Source organism: Bubalus kerabau, chromosome 10, assembly GCF_029407905.1.
Source record: "Bubalus kerabau isolate K-KA32 ecotype Philippines breed swamp buffalo chromosome 10, PCC_UOA_SB_1v2, whole genome shotgun sequence".
NCBI lineage: Eukaryota > Metazoa > Chordata > Mammalia > Artiodactyla > Bovidae > Bubalus > Bubalus kerabau.
This window is the reverse complement of record NC_073633.1, coordinates 9,066,443-9,086,357: the sequence shown is the minus strand read 5'-3', so window position 1 is coordinate 9,086,357 and position 19,915 is coordinate 9,066,443. Positions and strand designations below refer to the sequence as shown.

The window sequence follows — 19,915 nt, the reverse complement described above, 5'->3', positions numbered from 1 at the left end:
CTTTGCATTGAATACATTATTCTTAAGGAACTGTTTTATTTTAAAAATCAGAGGGATACCCGGCCTTCTTTTGTTTCACTAGGTTGCTCTAGACACAAGCCTCCCTTGTCAAACTGTAATTTAAAATACAACACATTCAAATTTTTTTTAAAGAAGATTTTGATTTATTTTCACCTAGCCTTGGAGCACATTATCGATGGTTTTAATTGGCAGAACAGTAGCTCTCCAGCCTTAGGTGTGCAATCCCTCCTCAACCTTTGCGAACTGTTCACAATCCCTCGGCTCCATTTGGAAGAAAACCCCCTTTCTTTCCCGTCTCTTCCTCCCCGTCGTCCTCGCCTTCTCCAGACCCCTTCTGTCGACGTCCTAGCATTGTGAACCGGAGCCTCAGGGAGCTGGGCGGGGGAGAAGGGTTTGGATGGGCTGCCAAAAGGCGCCCTGCTCCGGGGGGGGAGAGACTGCGCGAAGCCCACCCCAAGCGCTGGGACCGGCGAGGACAGTGTTCCGCCAGGGCGAGGCTGCCGAGGGAGCCGGGGTCGTTTGCGTGGGCCTTACCCGCACACGTTCTCGCCGCTCTAAGCACCCTTCTCAGGTCGCTTCCCGCTTCTCCCCACACCCCGAGAGACGTTGGTACATTCCCGCCGACTCCGAGAGCTTTAAAAGGGCCCTGGGAGGCTGAACCTACAAGGTTTGGTCCCGATTTGTGTGCGCAGCGCGTACCCAGACCCGCCAGGGCGGGTATCTTGGCACGGGCTTCTTTACGCCGTGGCCCTCGTGCATTCGGGGGCTTTGTGTCGCGTGTAACTGTCTAGCTGGCGCCTAGGAACTCTCGCCTCCGGCTCCTCGGCTCGCTCAGTTCCTTCTCCATCGCAGCCCAGCAGCGAGACGCGTGCCGCCAGTTACTCGGGGGATGGAGCGGACCGAGGTGCTAAAGCCCCGCACCCTGGCCGATCTGATCCGCGTCCTGCACCAGCTCTTCGCCGGCGAGGAGATCAACGTGGAGGAAGTGCAGGCCGTCATGGAAGCCTACGAGAGCAACCCCGCCGAGTGGGCAGTGTACGCCAAGTTCGACCAGTACAGGTGAGCGCGCTCTCGCCCGGCTCTTCGAGGCTCCGCGGCGCCGGCCTCTCGGCCCAACGGCGGACAGCACGGGAGGAGGGGGTTCCACGGCCGGAGAGGGTTCCACGGCCGGAGAGCGCAGGCGGCCGGGCTCCCGCCGCGCCCACCCTCGCTGTGCTCCCAGCCGGCTCCCGCACCCCAGCGCCGCGCCTCCATGCCCGCGAGCCCTGGGGCTGCGCTCGGCGCTTTGGGCCGAAGGTGGGTCCCATTGGCCCGAGACTGCGACAGGCTCCCGGGGGGGCGACAGGGACCGCGCGGCTGCAAGTTTTCTGTTCTCTTCTCGTTGATAAACCCCTCGGCTTCCGAACAGCCAGTCCTCCCAACCCTGGCGTCCAGAGCAGCAGCCCTCCACCCGCCCCTCACCCCGCTCTGGAGCCTTCGCTCGCCTAGTCCGCGGAGGAGATGCGGGAAGCCCGTGGGGGCTGGATGCCCTCAGGCTCGGACTGGCTGGACTAACCCGGGGCGCTCCTAGGAGAAGGTCCAACAGCGGTCCGGAGGAAGGGGTGACTGTGGCAGACACAATTAAGCGACAGGAATTCTCGCACTTCTCCCTCGGTAGCCTGCAACCAGGCGTCCGCCGGCAAGCGTTTTTGCTAATATAAAATAACGACCTGGGGGTGTCAGCTGCTATTTTTCAGTCTATGCTGATCCTTCTCTCAAAGCAATTTGTCTCCCCCGACTGCGGGTTTATTTAAACCCACTGTTTGGTTCTCAAATGAGTGCTTCTCTTTCAGCCCCCAAGCAATATACTGTTTCTTATCCTTTAGATCTGAGAGTCTGGAATGTAAATTGAAGACCCCTCGCTCCTCAGCTGTGCTAGAGTGAGATGAACGGGGTGGGTGCTCATTGCAACCCTGGCTTGGAGATTGAGTAAAATTGAAACGTGAAGCACTACAAATCCTCTGGGGAGAGAAGTAAAATTTAATCACCCGGAAGAGTGAGGATTGCTTTTTCCGAAGGGTAGCCAGCGCTCAGTCATAATGGTTGGTAGTGTTGAGGGTAGGGAGGGCTCTGGTACTCTTCCGATGACTTGACACGTGAGCTAACATGAGCTACCTCACAACGGTTCTGTGACATAGGTGCGGTTCTTATTCCTATTTTACAGGGGAGGAGGAGTAGGTAATGAGAGGGTTGGATTACCTGCATAAGAACTAATGTCCAGGATTCAAATTAGCATTCTTGTTCCGAGCCTACACTAAACCACTACTAAACTTCCTATGAACATAATGTGCCATCATAGTTTTCTTCTACCTAGATTTTTTATTGACCAAGTGAAATCAATTAACCAGTGTAGCTTGTAAGAGCTTTTAATCTGTAGAACAAGGGCATTTCCAAGGCCTTGAATTTACCTTGATCGACAAGCTCGAAACCACTTGATACCTTTGGATTGACCTATTCCACAGGTTTCTGAAGCACCCCTCAGTAAGATAATGGGTGCAGTCCTGCAGTTGGAGGAGGGAGGGAGATGGGAGAACAGAAATCAATGCCATCATATTTTGTGCATGTATCAAGTGTCCCAGTACAAGGAAGGAGTCTGATCTCTGGCCTTGGGAAGGCCAGTGCAGAAGAAACAACACCGAGTAAGTGCCAGGCAGTAAATTCTCTTGAAGAAGCCCCAGCAAGAGAAGGACCCTAGGACTGATGGAAGGAGAATAGGATCCCTAGTACAGAAACCGTTTCCCAGGGTCGCGGGCGATGTGCATGGCCCCTTATAGATCATAAAGGGCTGGAAGTGAGGATAACTGTCCTCTAATCCACTAATCAATCTCAGAGATCCTGCTCTGCCAGCACCTGGCAGCCCTCCAGCCGAGGGGAGGATCGGGGTGTGTGGGGCGCAGTGTGCAGATGACCCTGTGAACAAACAAAATGCGATAGATTCCTTTCCTTAAAAATGAGTTTAAATAAATGTCTTAATTACCTAACTTTGTTAATTAGATGGCGTCAAGAGAACCCGCTAGACCAACAGAAACTTTAAAGTTGATTTTTTGAGGTGGGGTGGTGTGGGTGGGGTTGTTTTGGTTTGAGATTTTTGGAGGCCAATTGCTAATTTCTCTTCACTGTAAAAGGTTTAGGGTATTATTTTACTTCACAAGTATAGAGACTTTTGTCCTGGTACTTAGGTCCCTCTGTGGAGGATTTTTCATTATGATGCTTTTGAATGTGGATGTCGTTTGTGTCTTGGCTGTAGTAAAACTAAGGAGAGTTCTAGAACAGTTATTTAATAAAACCTTGTTTCTCAAATTCTGGTGTAGCTACAGGGAGGAGGAAAAAAGATAATAGCATTCTTGCTTAGAGCAGTAATGTACTTTGAAAATGCTTTCTGTGAGAAACTTTTATTCTTTTTATCAGTTTGAGGCTGTTACATGAAAAATCAAGGAATTTGATTTTTTTGTTACCTTTTTCATTGCACTGATTGAAACTGAGCAGCTGTGAACAGTGATTCAAAATACAAAAATGTCTAAAATGAACCATAGCAAAATATTTGTTTTCATTTGTGCTCAATCTCTAACTAGACAACCACATTTAAAGTTGCTGAGAGGTTAAAAACAAAATTCAGACTTCTGAAATGTTCTTTTTAGGTATACCCGAAATCTTGTGGATCAAGGAAATGGAAAGTTTAATCTCATGATTCTATGCTGGGGTGAAGGACATGGCAGGTAAGACAACTGCTCGTTTGGATATTTATTACAGTGCTTGGTCCAGCATATGAAAAGCACCGTGCGGAGTGGCCACATGTCTGTGAGCACTAATGCATCCCAAATTGCTCACAGTGCTCCCTGACCCCAGCAAGACTCCTCATAGGAATTAGCATGAGCGGTTTAGCATACACCATGTATGAGAGACCTGCGCCTCAAATGAGTGGTAAATCAAAGGAGGTGGTGGGAAGTAACAGCTTAATTTAACCTCTGTGTTCTCTGGAGTTAAACTTTCTATGGAATTATGCTAAAACTTGACCTTTGTGGTGCTTTGAAGTGTGTAAACAATTGTCGGGCCAAAGACCAAAGCATCCAGATGTGAAACTAGAAAAGCAATGTGGAAAATTTCTTTCTACTTCAAGCTGATTGTTTCTTTTCTTTCTATGTAGATAAGGTAACTTAGACTAATACCAATTCTTGGTTCTGTAATTTTTCCTCAGCTTATGCATTTGCAAGTCTTACTACCAATCAAGTATGATTACCTCTTTAAGCAGGTCCTCCTCAGTCTTTTGAAAATGGTAAAACAAACAAACAATAATGCAGACCCATTTTTAGTACAAGAAAGGAAACATGAATTTATAAGATTTTGGAAAGTTAGGTTTATAGAGTTCATTTACTTATCTATCTAGAGTGAAGTTGTTTTCATCCTCTCAAAATTTTTTGAAAGCAGATTATATGTTAGGAGTAGGACGATGCTCTGTGACTTAGGAAGCAAGTTCTTATGGAACATTTATGGGTTAACAGAATTCAACATATGAAATAAATGCTATAGTGTATACAAATTCATACCTTTTAATCAACCCTATAGCTAATATTACTTAATAAACTTAAATACTCTTTACAGAAATAAACTCTTTCCCCAAATCCAATTTGCTTTTTTATTCTCCCATCAATATTGGGAAGCAATCACAGGTAGGATACTCTAAGTCTATGAAATGGTAACATTTTATATACTTTACAGTGTAATTTTCAGTGGGTGGCACACACGATCATACTCTTGTCCTCCAGAGGAAAGAGAGAAAAGCCTGAGGGGGAGGACACTGTCACATGACCTTCGGCCTTCTCCATGTGATGCCGCTACTACAGTTATTATCGTTATTATCCTTTCTAAAATTACTCTAATGTAGTTTTTAAATAAAGTTCTAACCCAGCTTAATTGAGTTATTAAAAGCTGTGTCTTGGAAAAGATAAATGGTTACTGGTTTTGTGTTTCTGTTATCAAAGTAGTTTTACAACAGGGTTTTAAAAAGTGAACTGTTCTTCAGTAGGGTTATGGATCAAAACTATACCTCTTATATGCATCAACATGGAAAATGTAGTGTTGTATTACTTTGCCCTGAACAATGTTGAATTATAAACTGACGACACTTAAAAATCCAGCTGAAGTGGATACTGGCCTGGAGATGCCTACTGACAGTCACAGCTGTAGGCTCTGGACAGACTGTTATAGGTCTGAGTTCATCTACTGAGTTCCGTTGTTGTTTTGTGTAAATATAGCAGTATCCATGATCACACCGACTCCCACTGCTTTCTGAAGATGCTGCAGGGAAATCTAAAGGAGACATTGTTTGCCTGGCCTGACAAGAAATCCAATGAGATGATCAAGAAGTCTGAAAGAATCTTGAGGGAAAACCAGTGTGCCTACATCAACGGTAACATCCAATACATTTTTCTAACAAGTGGGGAAAACCTTGCACACCCATCTGAAATATTGCTCTCTTACATTTGTGCAGTAGAGCATGGGTCCTGGAGGCATGAGCTCATCTGCTCAGGAAGTAACCTAACAGTGGGTTTTGCTTTCTCTTCTTAAAGCTTTGCATGTGGATGCTTGCCAAGAGTTGGACACGACCGAGTAACTAAACCATCCCCATGTGTGGATGGGAATCACTTATTAAAAACAGATGCATGCAGGCTAGCATCCATTGAAGAGTCATTTACCTACCAAGTCTTAGGACAGTTAGAATCAAATAGGAATTTACATAAGGAGAGTCTTTTACTAGAGGTGAGAGGCCAAGTTGGAAGTATTCGTCTTTGGTTAGAAAATGGAAAGAAATGTTCTGGAAGTGATTAAGAATGCTAGCTAGTCCCCGTTTTCCTAAAGTGCATACAGCTTACTTCCAAAGAGTATTCTCAGGAGAAACTTTATGAAGCACATTATTTAGCAATGATTTCTAGATATCTGACAATTCATTCTTTCTCCTGAATGTAATATGGGAGAGCTGAATGCTCTTCAGTAGAGGCAATGATTAACATCTGTGTTCCTAAAGGGCTTAGTAACTGCAAAAAGCTCCTCAAAGCTTCTGTGAGATAACTTTTTTATTCCCATTTACAGATGAAATTGCCAACACATAGGAAGATTAAGGTCACTCAGGATTTTAACCCAAAGAATTTGATGCCAAAGCCCACACTCTTAGTTGGGATGCTATCCCACTTATCTAAAATAAAGTATTACAGAGGTTTTTCTGGAAAAGCAGGTTCTTTCTTCTTAGATCTTAAAGTTAAGTATTGGCCTTGGTACGTAGCTTAATTTTGTCCATTAGTTTAAGAATGCAAGTCACTTACAAAGGTCAGATTGTGTATGAACTTTTCCCCCATTCACATAACACGAGGGGGTTAGTTCCTCAAGTGGCAGGAAACTCTTATTTGAGGTGGACTTCCCGAGTGGCACTAAAGAAACTGCCTGCCAATGCAGGAGACGTAAGAGATGTGGGTTCAATCCCTGGGTCAAGAACATCCCCTGGAGGAGTGCGTGGCAACCCACTCCAGTATTCTTTCCTGGAGAATCACATGGACAGAGGAGCCTGACGGGCTACAGTCCATAGGGTCGCACAGAGTCAGACACGACTGAAGCGATTTAGCACACACACAAATAGCACGCACACGAGATTCCCAAGAACAAGATCACCAGTACTCTTCACAATAAAGCCAAAGCCTTTCAGAGTAATTACTTTCCGCTAGAATCACAGTCATTATGAAGCTACATTAGATCTTGGAGAACACTTTAAGAATTTTTTCAAGGGTCTTCAATGCAAGAGACTGTGGGAACTGGTGTGCAAGCGGTCCTGTCTAAAGGGACAACATGACTACAGCTCCAGTGAGACCATCCTGGCTTTTTTCCATAGAAGTGGGACATTCTGATTTTTTTTTTTTTCTTTTGCTGCATCTCATGGCATGCTGGACTTCCCTGACCAGGGATTGAACCCATGTCCTGTGTACTGGAAGCTCACCATCTTCACCAGTGGACCATCAGAGAGGTCCTGGGAAATTCTGATTTTTATGGGAAATTTTGCTAACCAGCAAAATACTGGATAAGATAAGCTAAATATTTCTGTAGACGTATTACTCAAAAGCCACAAACTTTTAACCTTTGATTTTTACATGCAGGAGGAATGCTAGATATGGATAGTGATCAGAGAAAAGATGTTTCAAGTACAGGAAAGAGCATGAGAGAAGGCACAACCATTGCAAAGAATGAAAACTATGCAGGGATGGTCTAGCTGGAAGGGAAGAAGAATAGACTTGGATAGGAGGAGGAGTAGAGGAAAGCAAGATCAGGGCCTTAGCCTCCAAGACAAGCTTCGAGTAAGAGCTTTCTTTGGTCAGCAGAATTTTACTGGGGATGTCTTGATCAAGCAGTATGCCTCACAGGGTGAAGAAGAGGGAAAATGGGGCAAGGAAATCAAGTTACCTGTCTTAATAGGCAGAAGGTGGACATCGCCTCAAACAAGCTGGCATCCATAAGTATCACCAAGAACAGTCCGGTATTAGTGTGACAGAGGGTATATCATTGGCAAAAAAGGAAAGGAGGGAAAGACTAATAATAATAATATTGCTGGAATCACATCAGGGATCAGACATGAGCATCTGGGGCTTCTAAAGAATGGGTGAGCTGTTTTTGTGGGATCTTTGCTTGCACTGGGTGGTCTGTGCACTTGCAATTGGAAGGGAAAGGCAGTCAATTCTTCAGAATGTTTAACTTTTGTTCAAAATTAAGCCAGTGTTTTATAAAAGCTTAGGCTATAAAATGGAAGGGTTTGCATATCTGAGAACTAAGCCCCATTTTTTTAAATGAGGAAGACAGAAGATCCTGGAAGTTCTGAGTTGTTCAAAGGTAGTCAGTCTAACTGGGAGTAGAACCAAAGTCTTCTGTTTCTGGGCTAAGTTGTTCTTTGTCATGCAAGCTCCTGGAGCTAGATGATAAAAGCGTAAGGCCAAATTAAGTGCCTTAAGGAGAAGATGGTAAAGCGTCTGTCTACAATGTGAGAGACCTGGGTTCAGTCCCTGGGTTGGGAAGATTCCCTGGAGAAGGAAATGGCAACCCACTCCAGTACTCTTGCCTTGAAAATCCCATGGACGGAGGAGCTTGGTGCAGGCTACTATCCGTGGGGCTGCAAAGAGTCGGGCATGACTGAGCAACTTCACTTTCAAGGAGAAGAGGGCAGCGGAGGATGAGATGGTCGGATAGCATCACTGACTCAATGGACATAAACTTGAGCAAACGCCAGGAGATAGTGGGGGACAGAGAAGCCTGGTGTTCTGTAGTTCGTGGGGTCACAAAGACTCGGACATGACTTAGCAACTGAACAACTAACTCACTAACACACTGAACTCCTTCCTTGATTCACCTTCCAACTGTCTCTCTACTGTATGAATTTCTTTATCCACATAGTTATACAAATACTTTGTTTTGTTTATTCCGTCTTCTTGAAGACACCTCCCCCAGGCCTTTCGACTTCCTTCAGTGTGAACTGGTTGGCCAGGGCTCCCCCTGGGTCCCCTCACACCACCCAGGCTTTCCCTTTCCTCTCTCCGGGCGCCTATCCCCTCGTTTCCTGAGCTCATGTCTGCTTTCTCTTGGGTTCATATGCTTGTTTTGGTAGCACATGTCTTCTGACGGCCCTGTGAGAAAGGGTACATGGAAGATAAATTTTTGAGACCTCTTATATCTAAAAATCTCTGTCCAACCCTTATGAAATCATGACCTGGCAGCCGCTTTTTCTCAGAACTATAAAGGTAATCCCTTGTCTTCTAGTTTCCACTCTTCTCGTTGAAAGCCTGGTTCCTTTCTGATTCTTGAATATTTCTATGAATCCTATTTTTTCTTTCTAGGAACTCTTGAGGCCTTCTCTCTGGGCGTCTTTTGATGCACTTTGTTTCATGACACTCTGTGCTGGGAGCTCAGGAGGTCTATATGATCTAGGAATTCGTGTTCTTCAAAATAATATTCTCAAGTTGTTTCTTTGATTTTGCTGTTGTTGTGTTTCTGTTTCTGAAACTACTGTGGATCAGATATTAAACCTTCTGAACTAGTCCTCTGGCGTTTTGGGTTTTTTTTAATCTTCCCTATGTTCTATCTTTGGCCCTTTGTTCCTTGAGTCTTACAGGTTTTTCTTCTAGCACTTCTATTCATACTTTTATTTCTTCTCTTTACATCTGTGAAAGCTCTTTTTTACCCTCTAGCCCTTTTTATGGTATCCTCCTCTTATCTCTCTCTCTCTCTCTGGCCACACCAGGTGGCTTACAGGATTTTCGTTCCCTGACCAGGGGTTGAACTCAGCTCATCACAGTGAAAGCGCTGAGTCCTAACCCCTGGACCACCAGGGAACTCCCTTTCTCTTATTTCTATGAGGATATTGATGTTTTTGGTTTTGTTTTTTAAGCCTTCTCATGAGTCGTGTCTGTTTTATGTTGCCTTTTTTTCAGGTTGCTCTTGCCTCTGTTATACTAGAGGCTCTGCTCACATGTCTGGTGGCCTTGACTGTGTGCTAGCGTTTAAAAACCAGGGACACAAAAGTTAATTGGAAGCTTTCACACATGGATGGTGTTTGTCAGCTGGACTTCATTCTGGATCATCTAGTAAAGCTTTTCCTTCAGGAACAACCAAGGGCCATATCTTCAAGACTTTTTTCTTGAGCTGATCAGATTCTCAGAGAAACTACTTCCCAATTCTTGTCTGGAGAAGAAATTCCCACTTGGCAGCATTTTGGCAATTTTGTGATGAAGAAAGTGGGGATCTTACCACTCAGTGTGTAAATGTTCACTTTAGTCACCAGTTTTTCACTGAGTATCCACCAGTCCTGAGTTCATCTGCTGTACTCTTTCTAGAGAATAAGTAGATCTCAGACTTCTACCAGGGTTAGAGGGGAGGTGAGGGAAACAGGATGAAAAGCATTTGACGCTAAACTTAAGATAGACTTCAACTACTTCTTATGTTTGAAGCCCATCTTTACCTTCATTTCAGGAAGTGTCTGTGCTGCCAGTTTTAGGATATAAATCAGGTTATTTCTTGGCCATGTCCAGGCGTAACTGAGGATTTAGCTTTCTCTCCTCTGCAAAGCCATCCATCTACTTCTGTACTTTCAATTTTTTTAAGAGTTTTTTTTTTTACTTTAATAAAGAAGTTTTTTCTTTTCTTTTTATCTTTATACGTTGATGCCTTTTTAATTCTTCCACTTCAAGAAAGAGTGTCTAAAGGAAAAAGCAGAGTGTCATTTACTCTTTAACTGGAACTTCAGTTATAACTAATTTTTAAGAATTCCATATGTATTGGTTGATTTAAGATCTTGGGTGATTGGCAAAATTTTTACCTTAGTCTATCATCTAAGCCCCTTCCTCTCTCCATCCCTCTTGGATATTGTTTAGATTCCATTGGCTTACATCGAGTAGAGAATATTAGCCATACAGAGCCTGCCGTGAGCCTTCACTTGTATAGTCCGCCTTTTGACACATGCCATGCCTTTGATCAAAGAACAGGACATAAAAACAAAGTCACCATGACATTCCATAGCAAATTTGGAATCAAGACTCCATTTGTAAGTATAATTTCTCTCTCCTATGTTTAAATGCCTTGTAGGTTGACAGCATTACATGGATACATTGCTTTTTTTTGTTCTAGATATTATTTGAATATCTTTAAGTATTCTTAAGTTGAAGTATGAGATGAGTCTTCACTTGGGGAAAAGGCCCGCTATATATTCTCTTATTTTCTTTAATTTCAGAGACTATACTTCCATTTATTAAAAAGAAAAAGCTTAAATTAGATGCAAAGAATTGATTATTGAAAGATTTCAAAATTTAGTAATAACTAAAGAAAAATCTTATCTTCATTAGGGAAATAAGAGTGAGAACTATATTGATAAATCTGCCGCTGCCATGACTTAATGTTCGTGGTCTGATCTGCTGAGACAGCATAAATAACTTGCATAGTTAACCTTTGCACAGTTGAGACCCTGTTCTGGTAACATGAATAAGGAAACTTGCCTGTTCTGGTTCCCAAGTTGCTTTGTCTCTGAGTATGATGGCAACCCACAGTGACATGTTATGGCAGTCTCCCACCTCTGAAGCCAATGGGCCATGTAGGTGAGTGGTCTTCAGTTAGTCGTGGGAATGCCCAGAAATGCACAGTGCATGAAAAGACTGAATATCCTTATCCATCTTATGAAAGTACAGCCTTTGCAAGAAGCCAGGGCAGAATTTTCTCAGCTGATTGCCCTGCTTTATTTCCTGCATTCCGATCCCCAGGAGATACATAACTCTTATCACAGGAACAAAACAGCAGAAGCCCCACTGCCATATACTAAATTTTCAAACCCTGCTAGAGAAGCAGAAATGTCTCCTGTAAAGGTCTTACCCTGCTTTCTTTCTTTCTTGCAGACAACTTCAGGATCCCTGGAGAACAACTAAGGGGCACCAGGCCCTCTGAGGTTTTACTTTAAGGTCCAACGAATTCCGCCTTGGACAGGAAGGTCTGCTACCACTTGCCTGTCCAGTAATACATTTTACAAGGCCAATATTAGATCTACCATAAGGCAGATGCTAATTTTAAGGCATTAAGTAAGCAAATAGTGCCCCGAGCTACTAGAGAAGAAAAATCCCACTAAAGATAAAAAGGCTTATGATTTTCAAGGTCAAATCAAGCTCCACTCATTTTACCTGCTAAACCCATCAGAACCGTGCTAGGAATGTCAGTGATGGTTTTTATAGTTTTTGGAAACACTTTGGTCTCTGGATTGTAATTAGCAATAAATAAAAGCAAGATATCAAACCTCCCGCCTTGTTACTTGGAAGGCTAAATGTAGATGTCTTCAATATACTTTATATGTTCTTAATATTTGAGGAGAACTTTTTGAATCTGTGCATTTTATTTTTCCAATCTTATTTTACAAATTCCTGTTCTATAAATAATAGAGTAGTAGATAGAGAAACTTAAGGCACTTTGCCATTTGGTAATTAAATGAAGGGCAGAAGATTTCAAAAAGTACATGTACCCAAACCCACAACAAACTAAAACTATGAACTCAATGTCTAATCTATCTGGTGGTCAGAGACTTTGTACTGCTGCCAGAATTGCCAAATAATTTTAATAAAGTTGGGTTTGAACATAATTCAAAGTTGTCTTTCTCTTTAGCTTGATCAGATTTTCATATGATTCATGGCTTCTTAGATTTAGGTAGACTACCAAAAGCACTGTGGAAGATGCTTTTATGATATAAGAATATAAGAAGACCAAAAACTGCATTCAAGAGGAACTTACCTTTGGGGGTTTTTATACATGTTCACCAACTGCCCAGAGATAGCAACCCAAGGGTCTCTGGCCCTAGGGCAGCTCATAGACATGATCAGTTTTGCCTGAAAATTGTCTATGGGTCTGTATGTGTTTATATATGAATTGGATTTCAACAGTTAAAAACTGGGGGTTTCATGGAATGGACTTTGAAGTATCTGGCAAGACTGAACCTGCACTGCATTTTCACTGATAGTTAGCTGGCTGGGATCTGCCCCTTGGATGGGGCCACCTCCCCGATCTGTGGCAGTCCCCATTTGGCCTGTTCCTTTGTGTTTCCTGCAAAGCCCACTCATGCCTTTGAGTTTGCTGCACCCACTTTAGGCAATTTTCTTAGGAATAGCCGTCATAATCTTGGGTTTTGTTATCTTGTAACTGAATTAGAAAGTAAACTCCTTTGAAGTTACTTCTGGTTAGGCCATTGATTGTGGAGTCTCATAGAATTATTTACATCTTTATACCTTTGCTTCCTCTCACTTTTGAGAAGGATATCAATGTTTACTGAGTTTCTAGTTGGTGCTAGTGCCTGGAAAATCCCATGGACGGAGGAGCCTGGTAGGCTGCAGTCCATGGGGTCGCTAGAGTCGGACACGACTGAGCGACTTCACTTTCACTTTTCACTTTCATGCATTGGAGAAGGAAATGGCAACCCACTCCAGTGTTCTTGCCTGGAGAATCCCAGGGACGGGGGAGTCTGGTGGGCTGCCGTCTATGGGGTCTCACAGAGTCGGACACGACTGAAGTGACTTAGCAGCAGCAGCAGCAGTGGTAAAAAATTCACCTGCCAATGCAAGGGTTACTGGTTCGATCCCTGGGTTGGGAAGATTCCCTGGAGGAGGAAATAACAACCCACTGCAGTATTCTTGCCTGAAAATACCGTGGGCAGAGGAGCCTGGTGGGCTGCAGTCCATGGGGCCACAGAGTCAGATGAGACTGAACATTTAAAACATACTTGGCATTATTATAAGTTGTTAAGATATATGTACTAACAAACAATTCCAGAAAACTTCCTTATGAATTAGATACTGTATTGATTTCATTCTGCTGCTATACCACAAACTTATTTTCCTGCAGCTCTGTTGGTCAGAAGTCAGAAGCTTCATGGCATCATGTGCAAGGCCCATGTCAGAGGCTTATCTTTTGGTGTGGGTTCATTGATCATGTACTTGGACGAACTGGTTGATGAATGAAGGGCTTTTACCTGTGTTTCCTGTGAAGGGATATCATTACATTTAGTAATGGTGCTTAGTCTTTCTTTTTTTTTTTGACTCCTACCACTTTGAAATCTCAAACGCTAAAGAAGTCTCCAGAAAGGCCAGCACACAGCAGATTTGCTTACAATTTCAGAAAAGATTCCTAGACCCTGTGAAGGCCCTTAGAAGCCCCAGTTAAGAGCTTTGCCATGTATGAGGCTTTCCCAAGGCTAGTGGCAAATGGTGGCTATTTCACTTCATTTTCTGAGCAAGCTGGGTTACTAATTAACCTGTTAAAATTAGGGGAGATTTCTAGGAATCACCAGAGGTTGATGCTACCGTGTCTGAGGCACATCCATGTAGTTCACAAGGTCAGTTCTCTCTAAAGACATGAAAGGCTCTGGAGTCTTTCACAACTTCAGTTATCTAGTTTGTAGGTGTTTTCTTTAAAGTGTATGTGGGATAGTGAAATAAGTTAGACACAGAAGGACAAACAGTGCATGATTCTGCTTATACGAGCCGCCTAGAAAAGGCCAATTTATGTAGACAGAAAAGGTAGCCTAGAGGTAACCAGAGGCTGGGGGTGGGGGGTGGCAGGGAATGCGAGCTACTGTTTAGTGGGTCCAGAGTTTCTGGTGGGGGTAATGAAAATGACTTGGGTGTAGATAGTGGTGCATACATAACATTGTGAATATATTTGGTATCACTGAACTGAACATTTATGTATAGTTAAAATAGTGAAAAAGTGTATGTGGAAGAAAAGTTTGTGTGTGTTGGAATAGGTAAGACTTCCTGTCACAGAGAATGCAAATGATATGAAAGGCATGTGGTGGAAAGTATCTTTTTCACCCCATCCTCAGGCTCTCAGTTTTCCTCTCTCGATGTAACCTAGCCCATATTGTCACGCTCCTGTGCTTCCTCATTTACTTTTCCTCATTATTTAGACACAGGGCAGCATTCTCAAGTCCATATGGTGCATTTACAAGGAGACTTTTCCACATCCGGATACAAGCAGTTCCCTCTGTACTGACGGTCGCCCGTACGGTATTACACTGTGTGAATGTACCATAGTTTACTCCACCGGCCCTCTGCTGATGGACTTTGAGGTGATTTGTAACCTTTTACCATCACAAACAGTTCTGCAATGAGTAACCATGTATGTGATGTCATTTCACAAATATCAGTGGACATGTCTTTATTACAAAACAACCACGACAACTCAGCCCCAAGAAATGTAACAGTGGAAGGGCATGGCAAGCCACCCTAATGGAGAGGACCCTCAAGTGTAGAACCTGCCGTCATCACTGTTCAATTCAGCCACTTCCACATATTCATTGGTCAGGTGTATTCACATTAAGCCTCCAACCGTCAGAAGCTTGACACTCAGGGAGATTGCTTATCACGAGCAGGGAAACCTGTGTTTTGTGAGAAAACCGATGATCAATTGAGGCTTCTGCCCATGCAGATAGGAGAGCTGACACATTCCTGATGTTTGGCTTTTGTTTGCTTTTGTCACTCACTCACCTTGATGAATGCATGAAGATGTGATGGCTTTAGGTGCTTTTGAAAACATCCTTCAGTTTGCTTAAGGAGGGCCGTTTTGTTGCTTCTTGAGTAATTCACGAAGAGATGTAAAGGATCTCAGAGCCTGAGATCTGAATGTGATTTTGAGCACTGATTTAAGCCTCAGCAGCCTGAGGGGACATCCTTATACAAGCTCAGGGAGATGGCCATCTGCTTGACATATTTATGTCTGTATATCATATGATACAGTGGGATGTATATTTACCTAAAAATGCAACCAGAAAAATTCCTCGCACATGAGGGGTGAAATATAGAACTAGAAAGTAACTTACTGCCACTGAAAAGCTTGGTTAGCCTTCCATTCCAAGGGCCCTCCTGGGCATGTCATAAGAAGAAAAGGTGTCATTACGACAATGGATCACTGCATACACCTGTCCACAAATGAAAGTATGATTTTAACGAGTTTATGCGGGATTCATCTAACCGATAAATATAAAATAATGCTAGCATGTAATCATGAAGCTGAAAAGATTGCCAAACAAATCTTTTGATAAATGAAGAAACTGAGGCGGGTGAAGTTAGGGTTAACCACTGCCCAGAGCAGCTTTGTGAACCTTCACACAGCCCCATGGGAGATGATACGGAGAAATTTCACAAGCTGATTGATAGATTAAAATGAACAATAATGGGAATATTTACACTGTGTCAATCTGTCATTACTACAAGTCAGAGTAGGTAGTTCTCTATCTTAAGAGAGTCTGTTAAATATTTGAGAGCATACCACTATATCTAAACCTATTCAGTCAATTCAAAATAAAGACAAGGTTTGCCCAGACTATTTAAATATACATTTTAATCCTTTCATTGTTACTGGACTCTTGTATACATAGAAAAATGTCACTTCAGAGAAATCCTTTAAATTGAGACAGAGGTATTGTTTCTCCCCTCCCCATGTCAAAGATGGGGACATATAAGCAGACTTAGATAAAATAGTTTACCCAAGGACACACAGCTAGGTAATGGAAAAAACAAAATAGACGTTGGCTCTTCCCAGAACACGTTGAACCTTTGGCAGAAGAGCAAAACTGTTAAGCAGGAACAGAAAGTTAATATGCAATGGTGATTCTGTGGCTTTCCTGTCAACTGGTTCTTGACTTCATAGCTAAAAAAAAAAAAATACTCAGAAGGTACTCAGGCTGAAAGGGACAGTGAAAAGTGAAAAAGTGAAAGTGTTAGTCACTCAGTTGTGTCCGACTCTTTGAGACCCCACGGACTGTAGCCCACCAGGCTCCTCTGTCCATGAAATTCTCCAAGCAAGAATACTGGAGTGGGTAGCCATTCCCTTCTCCAGGGGATCTTCATGACCCAGGGAAAGGGACAATCTTTCCCTCTAAGTGGATCCGAATTAATTATCCTGTCATAACGAAGTTTGGGAGTGAGCTGTGCTTCACTCCTCCTTATTTGACAGAGTGTGGTTATCATCAATGGGACTGTCCATAGTCAAGCCCTGTGTCACCAGACCAGTATTCCAGGCTGTTTTCATTAGGACTTACTCAGTTGCAAGTGACAACATGTGACCCAGCTGACTTGAGCAAAATGAGGTCATATAATTGTCAAATCCAGCAGGTTCTTAGGCAAAGGTGGGCCAAAGGGTTGAAACAACTTTTTAGTACTCTTACCTTGCTCTAGCATTTCCTGACTCTGAAGTCTAACCCTTGTATAAGATGATTCCCAGTAACACCAGGCTCACAATTTCAATTCAGTTTTGGCAAAATAAGGTATTTCTTTACAATCTTTCTATCGAAGTTTAGGAAGTTAGCCATGTGGGCTCTGATTGCATCATATACCCGTCTCCAACCCATTCACTATGGGCAGCTGGTATGAACTTGGCCCTGGCTCAAGTCATCTGGTTGCCTCTGGAGTTGGATGGAGCCAGTTCCATCAAATCAAATGGGTTAGTATGGGGCATAAGGTCACCCAGGGAAGTCAGAAGGAGAGACTAGAGGCTAGGCAGACAAAATCTACAGACTTTTACTACTTATGAGGTCAACAGATATTTGTTGAATGAAGGAAGGAAGGAAGGAATGAAGGATCATAGCAACTAAACCACCATCACCTTTTTATCCCTAGTAACACTAATTTAGGGCTTCCCAGGTGGTGCTGGTAGTAAAGAACCTGCTTGCCAATGTAGGAGATGTAAGAGACGTGGGTTCGATCCCTGGGTTGGGAAGATCCCCTGGGGGAGGAGATGGCTACCCACTCCAGTATTCTTGCTTGGAAAATCCCGTGGACAGAGGAGCCTGGCGGGCTGCAGTCCATGGCGTCACAGAGAGTCGACAGGACTGAGCAACTGACGCTGCTACACTACCACTAATTTAAACAGTTCGGTGCTAGCTGTTTTCCTTTCACTTACTAAGGAAATTTATAAAACACCCCTTCACTCCAAAGACAGGAATTTACAGATAGACTCCTGAGTGTGGCCCAAAGAAAGCTCCAATAAATAAATATTCTCCATCAGTTCTAACCCATGAATAACATTTTCACACCAGAATTGCAGCCTTATGTGATAGGAGGCAAGTGGACTTTTTTCGCTGTCCCAGGTTCTCGCTAAATCTTAAAGTTGAAAATGAACGATGTCAAAAATGTCATGCACTAAAGTGAACAGAAAAAGTCACTAGCAGGCAGGATCAGGCATTTCTGGTCAGGGCTTACGAGGAGTTGTGTCTCCCACCAGTAGCACCACCCCGTCACCCCTTCCCCAGCCTGATGAGGAGTTGCAGTCTTGGCATTGCCTTTGAGAGTTCCTCAAATCCCTCTCTTTATGTTCATTCCTAAATCTCTCTTCTCTCTTTAGGTGCTAAGTCGTGTCAGACTCTTGTGACCCCATGGACTGTAGCCCGTCAGGCTCCTCTGGCCATGGTATTCTCCAGGGAACAATACTGGAGTGGGTTGAAGTTTCCTCCTCCAGGGGATCTTCCCAACCCAGGGATCGAACCCAGGTCTCCTGTATTGCAGGCAGACTCTTTACCAACTGAGCTACGCAGGAAGCCCATTCCTACATCTACATGAGTGCTTAAGTCTGTTAGAACAGCGTTCCTGCTGCTGCTGCACCCACATCTCATGTCTCTCTTCCCCATCCCTCCTCTAGCTCCCTCCCTTCCCCTCCCTGGATGTTTCATTCAGATCTTAGGCTCCCCTGCACTCTGGTCAAATATCACTTTCCTGCCTCACTGACTGTTCTCTTGTCTCCTGCCTGAAATGTGTCTGTCTCAGTTCCCTTCTGAAGGGAACAGCAGCTCCTCTCTCAGGCCCAGCTCAAAAACCATTTCTTTCAGAAGTACCATGGGCATGTGGGCAGTGCTAAGTCTCTTCGGCCATGTCAGACTCTTTGTGACCCCACGGACTGTAGCCCACCAGGCTCCTCTGTCCCTGGGATTCTCCAGGCAAGAACCCTGGAGTGGGCTGCCACGCCCCTGCTCCAGGGGATCTTCCCGATCCAGGGACTGAACCTGAGTCTCCTGCGGCTCCCTGGACTCCAGCACTGCAGGCGGATTCTTTACCACTGAGCCACCAGGGAAGCCCCAGAAGCACTGCAGTGAGAGAGAATCTCTCTGTCTTTGGGCTTCCACAGAGTGTCATTTTCATTTTCTTGTAGCTGTGAAATAGAATTCACATTTTATAGCAAGACAAGGAACATTTAAATGGGAAAAATGCTCACTACCCTTTGCTCTCCTCTCTCCCCACTACTGTGCATTGCATATCTGAATTGTGCATCAGCCAAACCTCCCCTACCGGCAGAAACGTCTGCTCAAAGAGCCACATTCTCCTAGCATCAGCAAGACAGATGAAAAGATAACATTTCTTTTTGATTTTGTAAGGGGCCTCAAAGAGGCTTAGCTCTGGATTGTATAAACTCAATAACACATCATTTAAGTATAGCCCTCTGTCTCCAAAAAACCTATCTGACTGTGTCTTGACTTCCAATGGATGGAACAGTTCTCTGAGATTTCTGAGATATTTCCAGGTTATAATCTTCGTATATGGCTCAAATAAAATTTGCCATTTCTTCTTAGGTTGACTGGTAATTTTTCCCTTAACATAGCATTACTGCACTGTGCTCTAGGTTATAGGAAATCATTTGTGTCCTTTTCCTACCAGATAGCAAACGCTCAAGGTGCTGTGCAGTCACTTAGACAGAGTTCCTCACTGGGCCCAGTAATTCTTGTTGCATTGAGCTGGAGCAAGACAACGTTTTCTTTTTTACAGACTATAATTTGTGTCTTGTTTTGCTATTGTACAGAAGTGAGAAAGAATATGGGCCATTGAGTATCTTTTTTTTTTTTTTTTCTGATTGTGCCTGCCTTTGAATTCTCTTGCTTCAGGGGATAAAGAAGTGACTTCAGACAACTTCTCCTGGGTTTGTTTGTTTGGTTTTTTTCCCAAAAGCCTAAATTGATGAAGAGATTATGCTGAGTATTCAGGAGTTGGGTATGATGGGGATTGTGGGTGGTAGGTGAATGGAAAAGGACATGGTTTCTTTTAGAAAGACTTGTTCCTTATCCCCTGGAAGTTTTTAAAAGAGTGGATTTATGGAGCACTTAGGAAGGCTGGAGTCTGAGGACGAGCACAAAGCAGGCTCTCTCCACAGACTATACAGACTTAAGCAACAAGCTTATCAGTGACGACAAAGATAAACTGAAACCCAGAAGTATCTACTTTCTCAGCAGCACATATGCTTCCTGCATTCTTGTGTAATTCTGAGAAGGGGAAGGGACTGCTTCTAGTCAAAACCTAGGAGTGAGCTTCTCACCAGCCTGGCA

General features: G+C 43.6%; 1 protein-coding gene across 1 annotated transcript; it reads left to right on the top strand.

Moving 5' to 3' along the window:
* The first annotated feature begins 673 nt into the window (after positions 1–673).
* CDO1 (cysteine dioxygenase type 1) lies at positions 674–12,199 on the top strand. The gene is made up of 5 exons (XM_055536543.1): positions 674–1,080; positions 3,699–3,776; positions 5,313–5,467; positions 10,458–10,627; positions 11,469–12,199. The coding sequence occupies exons 1-5, from the start codon at positions 911–913 to the stop codon at positions 11,496–11,498; spliced, it is 603 nt and encodes a 200-aa protein (XP_055392518.1). The 5' UTR covers positions 674–910; the 3' UTR covers positions 11,499–12,199.
* The last annotated feature ends 7,716 nt before the right edge of the window (positions 12,200–19,915 follow it).